General features: G+C 38.0%; 2 protein-coding genes across 9 annotated transcripts in view; one reads left to right on the top strand and one right to left on the bottom strand.

Annotated features, from left to right (window-relative positions):
- LOC133526400 (stress-activated protein kinase JNK) overlaps positions 1-11,380 on the bottom strand; it is a 483,516-nt gene that overhangs the window by 212,828 nt on the left and 259,308 nt on the right. For 2 of the 6 annotated variants that reach the window (XM_061863017.1, XM_061863019.1), the window contains exon 1: positions 4,746-4,930. The exons of 1 other annotated variant lie outside the window; for it this stretch is intronic. The gene's annotated coding sequence lies outside the window, so the exon portion shown is untranslated. Of the gene's footprint in view, positions 1-4,745; positions 4,945-11,380 lie in introns of those variants that run through there. 3 more of the 6 variants (XM_061863023.1, XM_061863024.1, XM_061863018.1) reach the window with 3 other exon arrangements.
- Positions 5,351-7,609, top strand: LOC133526261 (RNA-binding protein lark). 3 transcript variants are annotated; one of them, XM_061862803.1, is made up of 5 exons: positions 5,351-5,528; positions 5,646-6,319; positions 6,569-6,777; positions 7,009-7,050; positions 7,347-7,609. In XM_061862803.1, the coding sequence occupies exons 2-5, from the start codon at positions 5,654-5,656 to the stop codon at positions 7,393-7,395; spliced, it is 966 nt and encodes a 321-aa protein (XP_061718787.1). In that variant the 5' UTR covers positions 5,351-5,528; positions 5,646-5,653; the 3' UTR covers positions 7,396-7,609. The 3 variants fall into 3 exon arrangements, with proteins under 3 accessions (XP_061718787.1, XP_061718786.1, XP_061718788.1); XM_061862802.1 differs by having other exon boundaries at positions 5,352-5,528; positions 6,569-6,837; XM_061862804.1 differs by having other exon boundaries at positions 5,353-5,528; positions 6,569-6,774.

Below are 11,380 nucleotides of genomic sequence, written 5' to 3'. Positions count from 1 at the left end.
TGTAGAAAAATATAATTATATTAAACCTTCCATTAGCACAATCGGGATAGAACAAATCTCGAAATCCCTGGAACAGTTCTGAAATTAGGTATGTATGTAAATTAAAGGCCTCTTTTTCATGTCCACACCATTTGACATTTGGGGACCTCGAGGAATCGCAGCCATCTTGGAAAATGTGTACCATCCTGGAGAAATTCGCATTTTACTCTAACTCTACGTGATCTAGGAAAATATAATGTAAGACAACATTAAAGCGTTTCCCCAAATGTGTGGACCTGAAAAAGGGGCCTTTAGTTTACATAAATGCCAAATTTAGGACTGTTCCAGATATTTAGAGGTTTGTGCTATTCCGATTGTGCTACATATGATATAGCTAAATATGTAATATTTCACACATCTCACAAAAAAGTTAGGGTCATGTCTCCACTCGGGCCGGTACGGGTCGATAGTTGGCAGCCCTAGGCACATGCTAAAGAGCCCGACAAATTGAGGCCATTCATTCCGACGGACCTCGCGAATATTCACCACTAAGGGTATTTTTATTTACATGGGACATACAGCGAAAGTCAAGATACTAGTACAAGGGCATGCCGCTGGCCTACCTACTTCATATTTTTATTTAATTTTTAATTTATTATTCAAATTTATTTTATCTCCTTAATTACTTTTTGTTTGTATTCCTCTATGGTTTTATTGGCAGAGAATGCCTTAAGGCATTAGGTCCACCTTGTGAACCTTTTGTTATATGCTATGTATACATATATAGTGATGAATAAAATTGAAGGAAAAACTGGACAAAACAATTTTTTTTCGTTTACATGTCTTTATGTTTTGTGTGTATAGGTATGTATGTAAATGTATGTTTTGGCTGGGATTTAAAACTTAGGTAATGGTATACCTAACTATGTACGAAAATGTGCTAGATTGGTGAAAATATGTTTACTTTACTATGCTACTTATAGCATTAGAAAAATAACAATCAGGGTCCAGTTTTCCTTTCACGGAAATTCTTTCAAGGTAAAGATTATCAAAATATCGAAACACGCTTTCAGAAAACTCCTTCATATTGGGTACAATAGTGGTTGAAGACGTGTAAATTTTTTTGCACCTTATCCCATTGAAATAAGGCAAAAATGTATACATATTTTTAACGCAACCAACTCTATCGAAGCTCGAAAGTATCTACATAGAAACGCTCTTAACAGCTACACATGTTCCATAAAACGATTCTCAAGTCGAAAACTGGCGAATAATATTCGAGGTAATTACTAGCGATACATTCCGTCTATTCCCCACAAAGGACTGAATTACATAAGCCTCTTGTACCCCCTTCTCCCTGCGCGTATCGAGCGGCTGCTGTCTCTGTCTGACAGTAACCTCTCGCTCCCACTGACGCACTGTCGACCAGCCATTCCTACACTTACCAAGCCTTCGCCTCAAGCTACCAGTATAAGCGAAACTTTTTGACACGTAACGACGGCGAATAGAAGATCACGTTTATATTGGTAACACAGCGAATGCCCGGTAAACGATGTGAATAGTTAGTGACGTCCCAAACAAGACCCATTCATAGCTGGCTTTAAATAGCGTCATTGTAACACCGCCGCAGGGTTACCAGCGATGTAAATCACTTTAGATGTGGCATTGATTGTGCCGCCATCTATGGTGTAACTAGTTGTTTAAGTAAACTGGGGTTACTTTGAATCCCGGTGAAATATTGATCATTGATTCTGAGAAACAGGAAGTTAATTTTCAAACGTAAGCTTAAAGAATTACGCTGGCATGATGAAATCGGTCAAAACCAATTCCTTATAGTTTAAATATTGATGATCAATGTTCCCCGTGATTTTAAGTACCGGTAGTGAATTTATCTGCTTTGCCTTAAGGTTGACTGACCTCCTTTTGTATACTAAGATTTTCTACTAAGCCCTAAATAATAAATAAATTAAGGTCTGATTTTTAAAACATCAGATAATATTATCTGTCAGATAAAGATAGCACGCTCCCTCTCTTTCACAGGTAAGAAGAAAAAGAGAGTGTTATCTTTATCTGACAGATAATTTTATCAGACGATTGATAAATCAGGCCTAAGTAAAACAAATGATAGTATTTTAATAAATTGGGAAGCTTTCACTAGTCAGACCAAGCAAAGTTGGCTAAGTTGGTTGGTTGGTTGGTTGGGTGGTTGGTTGATTGATTGATTGATTGGTTGGTTGGTTGGTTGGTTGGTTGGTTGGTTGGTTGGTTGGATGATTGGTTGGTTGGTTGGTGGGTTTTGATAGCCCAGCCTGTGCGAGTGTTAAGTAAATGTGTAGTATGATGTTTAAAATAACACTTGCACTGTCTGGGCTGTCAGAATTGTTGCCAGCTTATGTTCGTCTGCCTCATGTCATAGCCTAATGTATTATTTGAAATTAAGATGTCACCTTAAACATTTCAATAAAATTATGTATTTATTTATACTAGAGTTAAAATCTGTTATTCATTTCATATTGTTGTATTAGTAAAAATGTGACTTCAAAGAAAAGAGATGCGCAAATCAATAATTTGAGCAAATATATAAAGTGATTTTTTGCTTGCTGCATTAGATCAAGTCCCATTTCAAGTATTCTAAAAAAACTCGTACTTTTTTCATTCATCCATCCATAGATGCATAAACTTTATACTATAAAGGAACCCATCTTTAGCCCTCTAGGACATGTCATATAAAATCTAATTTTTAAATTTGAACTTCAATAGCTGTCAATAAACTTCAATATTTTAACTGCCATATATGGCTTTGTATGCACTAGAGCAGGGGTATCCAACTGGCGGACCGCGGTCTGGATCTGGACTAGTGACCCATTATGTGCCGTTCATTATATTTCGTTATTTAATAAACTCGACTATTATTTTATAAACCAGCCCCCAGAAGAACTAGCTAATTGGTGACCCCTTACACGGTGAAAATAACAAGAGTGTCAAGTCTCTTCCTTTTTGGCTGTGTGAACCATTTAGAAAAGCATGACAAAACACTGTTTATTTATTCTGTGGTATTAGTTTGTACACTGAATTGTAGGCATTCTTAAAAATCTTATAAGAATAGCAAGTGAGTGGTCAAAACGGTAATTTATTATTTACTATATTAAACGGTAATGTTTTTGATTTTATAATGTATATCAAAATATAATATAACAAACGCCATTTACAATATCATATGTCTTTATACCAATTAAAAATGAATACAAAAGTATAGTTCTCCACATCAATTTCGATGATGGCAACCAAGTGTTTTTTCCTCTTATGAGCTCCTATGTGGCTGGCCGGGCGAAACAAAATAGGCATTATATCAATTATGGTTTAGATTAAATCATAAAATTATAAAAGCAACTAACATTATAACAAATAATAATATACGAAATGCGTTATGGCAAATGTCTCATAGTTTTTATAATTATGTTAAACATTACACACCCGGGCAAAACATAGCAGATGTCAGATCATCGAAGATCTCCCGAGGTCCTACTCAACATGAAAGGTTTGATAGGATTCCTTGAGGAGTTGGGCTGGCAGGAATAGCCTACCACCCACTGCCATCACATGAAATAGGCGCTAGTCATCGAATTGCAGTAATCTGCCCGTGCTACAATACAGTAAAATGTAATAGCAATATAGTCGTTGTTCAGTTCAATCAATATCCAGATCAATTACAGCGTAAGTGATTGCAGCTAATTAATTTATAGCTTATATGCTTATTAATTTAACACATTCACTGCCGGGAACTCACCTGGTGAGCACTCGTGAACTTTGTTCAGATGCCAGACAACCCGCTGGGCGAGTTGTTTTGTATGTAGCTATAGACCACCGTTTTTTGTCTGGCAGTGAATATGTTAAATTCCAATACCTTTTGATCTTTAAGTGTTCAACTGTATTATGTTAGGTACCTATCAATTTTTTTCATTTCATTATCAATAACTAGAAGTGGGAGATTAATTGAGTTAAATGACTATTAATTGAGTTATAAATAGATATACAGAATTTTATGAACAGGTTAGTATTAATGATAGGATGGAGATCATAAATTAAATAATATGTTAGTATTCACTAACATGACCATTAAATCTAAATCTCCGGTGTTATGTCAGACTTATCATATTATCTAGAGGTGTTACAAAATACTCTATAGGAAATGCATAAACATTGTAACCTCTTTATTAATGGTTTTGCTACATAATTATAATTTTGAGAGTACTATCAGGAAAATTCTTATTAGAATCAAATAAACATATTTCAGCAAAACATTTGATGGTAAACAAGTAGTAGTAGTATTAATTGTGTGGAGTATAATTAAAGAAGCAGTATATACCATTGCACAAATGTTTAGGTACCTACATTACACAAAGCAATGTGACAGTAAGATCATATAACACCTAGCACCTAATATATGTTTTAAGCTTAGTAAACAAAACACGAAGTAGCTATAGAGCGTCGAATATGCTGTAGAGAGGAGGCGAGCCGCGTCGCCGGCCGCGATCAGAAGCTCCACCTTAGGACGTTTTCCACAGCCGCGCTAGCAAATTACGCGTAAATACTGCGCACAATACGGAAAACAACACAATACCCTCTCACTAACCTCTCAATTAAACCATAAAACACGTATGCAAACTACAGTAGACACTATTGACAATAATCCGATCGTACCAAAAGCCATTTCGTCTATTTTGGCACTCCACATACACAACCTTAGTAATTAAAGCTAGACTTACCCACTGTTTCCTGGGTAACTGTCTCGGCTCGAATCTTCAGGATAACCACTGATATGACGTTCTCAAGACGTATAATGAAATAAAACTTCGATTATTCAATATTTTTAAAGAACTAAATTACAGCCATCCAAATGACGGCTTTTGACACTTGTATTCAATTATTGCCATACTATACTTTAGTAATTAATATTAATTGCAAATAATATTAGGAGGGCAACATCATGAAAAAAAAACATTATAAAGATTACGACTTTTTGTAGGCATGCAATCCAAAAGAAAATCAATTACATTACACGTTTTAGTTCCTAAAATAAGCTATTAAAGCTATCATTTTTTGTTACTAAAATTTCGTGTTAGATAGAACCGGAAAAAATTTAAAACATGCATGGAACTACGAACCGGATGTAGTATACTATGGTTGGCACCGAAAAAATAGTATCATTCACATCCGTTTCCGTCTTAGAGATGTTTTTCAAAAATTGAAAGTTCAAGCGTGCTCAAAGTAATTGACATCATAAAACGCCTAGGCATCGTCCTACCATTGGAGGATAAATACTATTCAAGCTGTCATCAAATACGCCACCATTGCTTTCCATTCCATTCATTCACAGAGATTTCACCCCGTCATTGCATTGTTCTATTTGTTCTATGCGCAGCGGACGCCATTTTGATTAGACTTCGGCTTGACGGTGTGTGCAGCTCAGCGGTGGAATTTTACAGTGAAAATACGTGTTATTTTAGACATATAGTTTCTAATTTTGTGCATTTCTAAGTGTTAAGCAGGTAAGTCGCAAAATTGATTGTTTTTTTTCGCCGTATTGAACTCTCGTCGCGGTACTGCGAACTATCTTTACAATAGACGCCATTGACTCATTTCGTCAAATTATGTATGCGTTTCAGAACCTAAAATGCCGGGCGCCGGTACTTTCAAAATCTTCGTCGGGAATCTATCCGATAAAACCACGGACGCCGATCTCAGGCCGCTGTTCGAAAAGTTCGGTACGGTCGTAGAATGCGATATCGTCAGAAATTACGGTTTCGTGCATATGGAAAACGAGCAAACCGGGCGCGAAGCCATTCAGAACCTTAACGGCGAGCTAGTTCACGGACAGGCAATCAAAATAGAGGCGGCCAAGAGCCGCAAGGCCCCGACGACGCCGACCACTAAAATATTCGTTGGTAACTTGACGGACAAGACGCGCGCGCCCGAAGTCCGCGAGCTGTTTCAGAAGTACGGCGCGGTGGTGGAATGCGATATTGTACGTAACTACGGGTTCGTGCACCTGGACGCGACGGGCGACGTGAACGAGGCCATCAAAGAGCTGAACGGCATGATGGTGGACGGGCAGCCGATGAAAGTGCAAATGTCGACATCGCGCGTACGCCAGCGGCCCGGCATGGGCGACCCCGAGCAGTGCTACCGCTGCGGCCGCGGCGGCCACTGGTCCAAGGAGTGCCCCAAGGCCATGGGGCCGGACCGCAACGGTTTCCGCGACCGCGCCTTCGGCCGCGACCCCTACCCGCCCCCGCCGCCACCGCCGTTCCTCCGCGATCGCATGATGGGAGGATTTGGGGTAACGCGCTCTTCTTCTCTTTGCCTTTCGAAACCGCCGGTAGCATTCGCCACTCCGATGCATCATGTAGGCCGAGCGTGGACGTTCTTTCCGCACGCGGTACCTAATAGTCCGGGCTGACTACCTTTTCGGGCTCAATGATGCTATAATCTTTTATCCGAACACTACTAGGCCTCTCTAAACCTAAAATTATGAAATGCTTTATATTGACATCGGAACCCACATATTCTAACTTGCAGTTACTTGCAGGATCCCTACGATGGCTACTACGACCGCTCCCGCTTTGACTCGCCCCGGGACCTGTTCGAGCGCCGCTACCCGGTGGGCGGGTCGCGCGAGCTCGGCCTGGGCGCGTCGCGCGCGCGCGGAGACTTCGCGTCGCCGCCGCTGCGCCGCGAGCCGATGCCGCCGATGCCGAGCCTCCCGCCGATGCGCTCCAGCATGGGATCTATGAGGTCGTCGTATGATGATATGTTCAGCCGAAGGAGCCCCCCGCGAGGACCACAAATGTCCCGCGGGTGAGAATATTGTATCGCTTTTCATTTTAAATTGTTGTTAAAGTTGTAGAAATAGATAATTTTGTAGAAATAATTTTTCCATATCAGAAATAATGTTTAGCCATTCTTCTGTATGGCACAGTCCAAGTTTCAGGTCATCGTGTGTCAAAAATTGTATTTTTTATGTTACAGGATGTACGAGGACTTTAGCCGTGACACATTTGATGACAGAAGGTAATTATAACACCCTTCTCGAAAACTTGACAATCACTTGTTATTCTACATCATTGACATCCTTAAATTATTATAGAAATAAAGATCCAAGAAATTATCAAAAACGAAAAAAAATAACAAAAAGATTCAAAGCTCCATGAACTTATTTTACATATACCACTTTATCCAAGTTCTGATTAGACATCAAGACAGTTAAAGCTGCCAGTATTTTTTTCCAAAGCAACGACATTTCGATTTAGACACATCTACCTGTACTGTATATGCGCCTTGTTATAATGATATTTTTCTTTTCTCAGGCCTGGAATGCGTGGACCGTCTCCTTCTAGAAGATACGCGCCCTACTAAGATCACTTCATTTAATAGGACTAGAACAGTCGGTGCAGTCCGTCGTAAAGGAATTTGACTGTCCAGCAGATTGGAGGAATTTTATAGACTAATATAATTATGGTTAAGGGGTGAATGACGAAGCTATTGGTATAGCTGTGACTGAACGAATGTGTTAATGCTAGGAATTGTGACGTATGTACATAAAAGTGAAATAAATATCAATTTAAGTACATTCCCGAGTTTTCATTTTAGTTTATACGAAATATATACTAAAACAGACCTTTGTTAGTGCCAAGGTGCCGGCGGTCCTCGAGCCCAACGGCCTGGTCAGGGATGATGGCAAGAGGCCTGATGGAATGACGTTGGTGCCTTGGAGTATGGGACGGCCCCTTGTCTGGGATGCTACATGCGTAGATTAGATACCCTGGCACCGTCCCATATTCCAGGCACCAAAGTTGACGCTGGTGCGGCCGCATCCTCGGCCGAAAGCCTCAAGCGTCGCAAGTATGTCAACCTCGGCAGTAGATACATATTTGCGGCGTTTGGGGTTGAAACCCTAGGGCCGTGGGGGCCTAGCGCGCGCCGCCTCTATAAGGAGTTAGCAAAACGCCTCATAGAGGCTTCGGGTGACCAGAGGGCTGGCCTGTACTTCGCCCAGCGGATAAGCATTGCTATCCAGAGGGGCAATGCAGCCAGCCTTCTGGGCACCCTGCCAAGCGGTCTCGATCTGGGACAAATTTTTTATTTATGTTTTTAATTGTTTTTCCACCCATTTGTGTTTATTATAATTAAAATAAGCAAATTTAAAACAGACCTGAAATACAAGTTTCGTCCATACTAATAAATAATACCAGGGGGCCGATTTTTTAATTTCGATCGCTCGATTTCGTGTTCTCCCTTTAATAATCAATCTCCCTTTAAAAAGCAATCCCAATCTGTAGCATCACTCAAGGAGAAGCTTAAAAAATTGTGGCTTTCCGATACTTTGGTTACGACTTCCTAGTTCCATTGAGTACTTCTACTTTTTAATTTCCTTTACTTTTCTGGTTCGAATTCATATTTATTTATATATTATATATTGAATATTTATTTATTTTTATTTATATATATATGTATGCATTATTTTATGGTTATTTTTCTATCTATGTATATTTGTATAAATGTGTATTCAAAACGTGCATTTCATTAATTTCAGTGATTGTACACTTTTGTTTGTGTTTGTCATTCATTCACCGTTACTTCTGTTTTACTCATTTCCTCAAAGGTTAACTGGAAGAGATCCCATACAGGGATAAGTTCGCCTTTGTTGTATTTAATTTACTCTGTAACTGTGTTTTTCGTGTTTTTATTTCTATGTACAATAAAGTATATACATACATACATACATACATAATATCTATACTACTAGGCATTTAAATTTTACTAATAGAATCGAAAACGAGTGACAAATTCCACTTGATTCCCAATTTTTATCGCTCCTACTTCAAAAATATCATTTCGCCGTTTTCTACAGATTTTTGAGTGACGAAATCGAGCGCTCGAAATTCAAAAATCGCCCCCAGGTCTTAGAATATAAATGTCTGTGTTATTTTTGCCATTTAATAATTATGGCACTTTCATTTCTTGATTGATTGGCTAATTAAGTTTTAATGTAACTATCAAATGCGCAAGAAGGCATTCTGGCTGTCGCCATATCATTAGCGTACAATGTAATTAAATTCAAATTCAAAAATTTATTCTGCAAGTAGGCCTCAAGGGCTCTTTTACAAGTCAATACAACATTTATAGTGACATGAAAAATACATAACAACATTTATAAATACAACAGCCAATACCTGGGTAAACATTACATTATAATAATCTTAAAATATAATTAGTGATATTGGGTCAGCAGTGGGACCACGGTTAAAGGCTTCGTCATAAACTGGGATGTCGGGCTCATTATCGGCCCTAACCGATAGCTAAGTGAAACAGTAAATTATTTTTGAGTAGATAGTACATTGGTGACAGTTGTATATAAATCACCCAAAAAATTTTGGCACAGCACATCGAACTTGTGAAAAAATGTCTCGTGCAGCTGTTGGCGTCGGGTGACAGGTGCGCCCTCTAGCTTGCGGAATGAAAACTTGCGGCTTACATTACCTCGTCAGATGGCAGTAGTAGTAACAAAAGTAGCATGCTCCCAAGATTCGCTAAGAGCCCAAGATGCATGTAAGGTGTTTCATCAGATTTTCCAAAACAATCATATTCGTTGCAAACCTTAACGTTAACTAATAGTACATTATTAACCAAGAGACAAAATGGTGCCTTTCACTCGAGTTAAATACTCTACATTTCATTTGGAGTACAAGGAAAGTAAAACATACTTCAGGAGGTAGTATTCTTTGAGGGTACTTTTCAATTAAAAATTAGGTAAAAATATCGTTATTTATGGAATGGGGAGTTAATCATCAGAATGTAAATTGTACAGCAAATCCATATAAAGCCAAAATTTTAATACCTAATCGTAAAAAGAGAAATAAACTTGCATAGAAAGTACAGTGCTCTAGAGCAGAAACATAGCATTTTCTGCAAACTTTAGAACAACGATTCGCTTTCAGAGCATGAGATATAATATTGTTTTTAAATGCATACACATTTGTACTCAGAGATGTGACTTAGCCATAAGAAAACAAAAATTATAAAGGTCAGAGATGGGCATTAATCGATTAAAAAAGTTAATTGACAAAATTAATCGACGATTAATTTAGTCGACCTGACATACGATTGAAATAAAATTAATCGGGTTATTAATCGACTAAATTTTTCGATTAAAACTTGACAATATTGCTAGGTTCCGACTATTGGTAGGTGTTGAGTATTCGTAGGTGCCGACTATTGTTAGGTGTCGACTTTTGGCAGTTGTCGACTATTAGTTGGTGCCGAATATTGGTAGGTGCCGGCTATTGCAATTGGTGCGTGCCAATTTTAGTAGTAATAATAGTTGCTACGGACCGTTAATGATTGGCATGTTGGCTAAGTTCGTGGGCTGTAAACCTCGCGATAGGCTTAAAGTATTAAAAATACATGCTTCGTTCACAGCGAACTCACAATGGTGTACAGTACCATAGACCCTACCGACGCTTAAGTCCTTTATGCCCATTTCCGCCTTTTAGAACTTTTCTATAATTGATCTTTATAATCATATTTATAATTATTACTAATTAATAGATTGAAAAAGTTAATCGCTGGTAATTAGACGACGATTAATTCAGTCGCGACTAATGTTAATCGCAACTCTTCGACTAAAACTAATTAATCGTCACTCGCGATTAAGTCGGGTAATTTTACTCGTTAGTCGATTAAATTTTGCCCATCTCTGCTAAAGGTGAACTATGCGTCTGAAGAGTTCCGTTCTGTCCATCATCATCAGCAGTTCCACTTCATCAAATTTCACTTCTACAAATGTACTTAAATGCTTGATTTCTTGATGAACATACTAAGATCACTATATATATCCCATACATATATATACATTTGAGGATTCCATCGATTCCTCATGGACCCCATAGTCAGAACTCGAACTTGACAAAAAATTGTGTCTAAACGAAGAGGATAAATCGCCAAAATGCAGAACCGTGCATCTCAGACTATTTGCCAGCTGTCAACTATTCTATTGTGTCAGGCATACTCAGTGGGACTCAACTCCAGCCCTTCTGTAGCTTATTCATTTTTGCTAGCAAAATGTTTTTATTCAGTTGAAGAGTTTTTCCAATACAATAATGAATCTATTTAATTCTGACATGTGCGTTGTAAATTATTCAATGAATTAAGTTATATTTGTTTTTTTAGTTAAGTATTTGTTTTTATATGGATTGACATGGTATCAAATATTTATTTAATTGTAATTACTACAAATTTTTAATTTTTACTTATTATTTTATATTGACATTATTTCATTTCATTTGTACATTTCACTTATGAATTAATTGTATAATTTAATCATAGAAAATTTATTTATTCG

This window comes from Cydia pomonella, chromosome 16 (genome assembly GCF_033807575.1).
Source record: "Cydia pomonella isolate Wapato2018A chromosome 16, ilCydPomo1, whole genome shotgun sequence".
Classification (NCBI taxonomy): Eukaryota; Metazoa; Arthropoda; class Insecta; order Lepidoptera; family Tortricidae; genus Cydia; species Cydia pomonella.
This window is presented reverse-complemented; position numbering and strand designations above follow the sequence as displayed.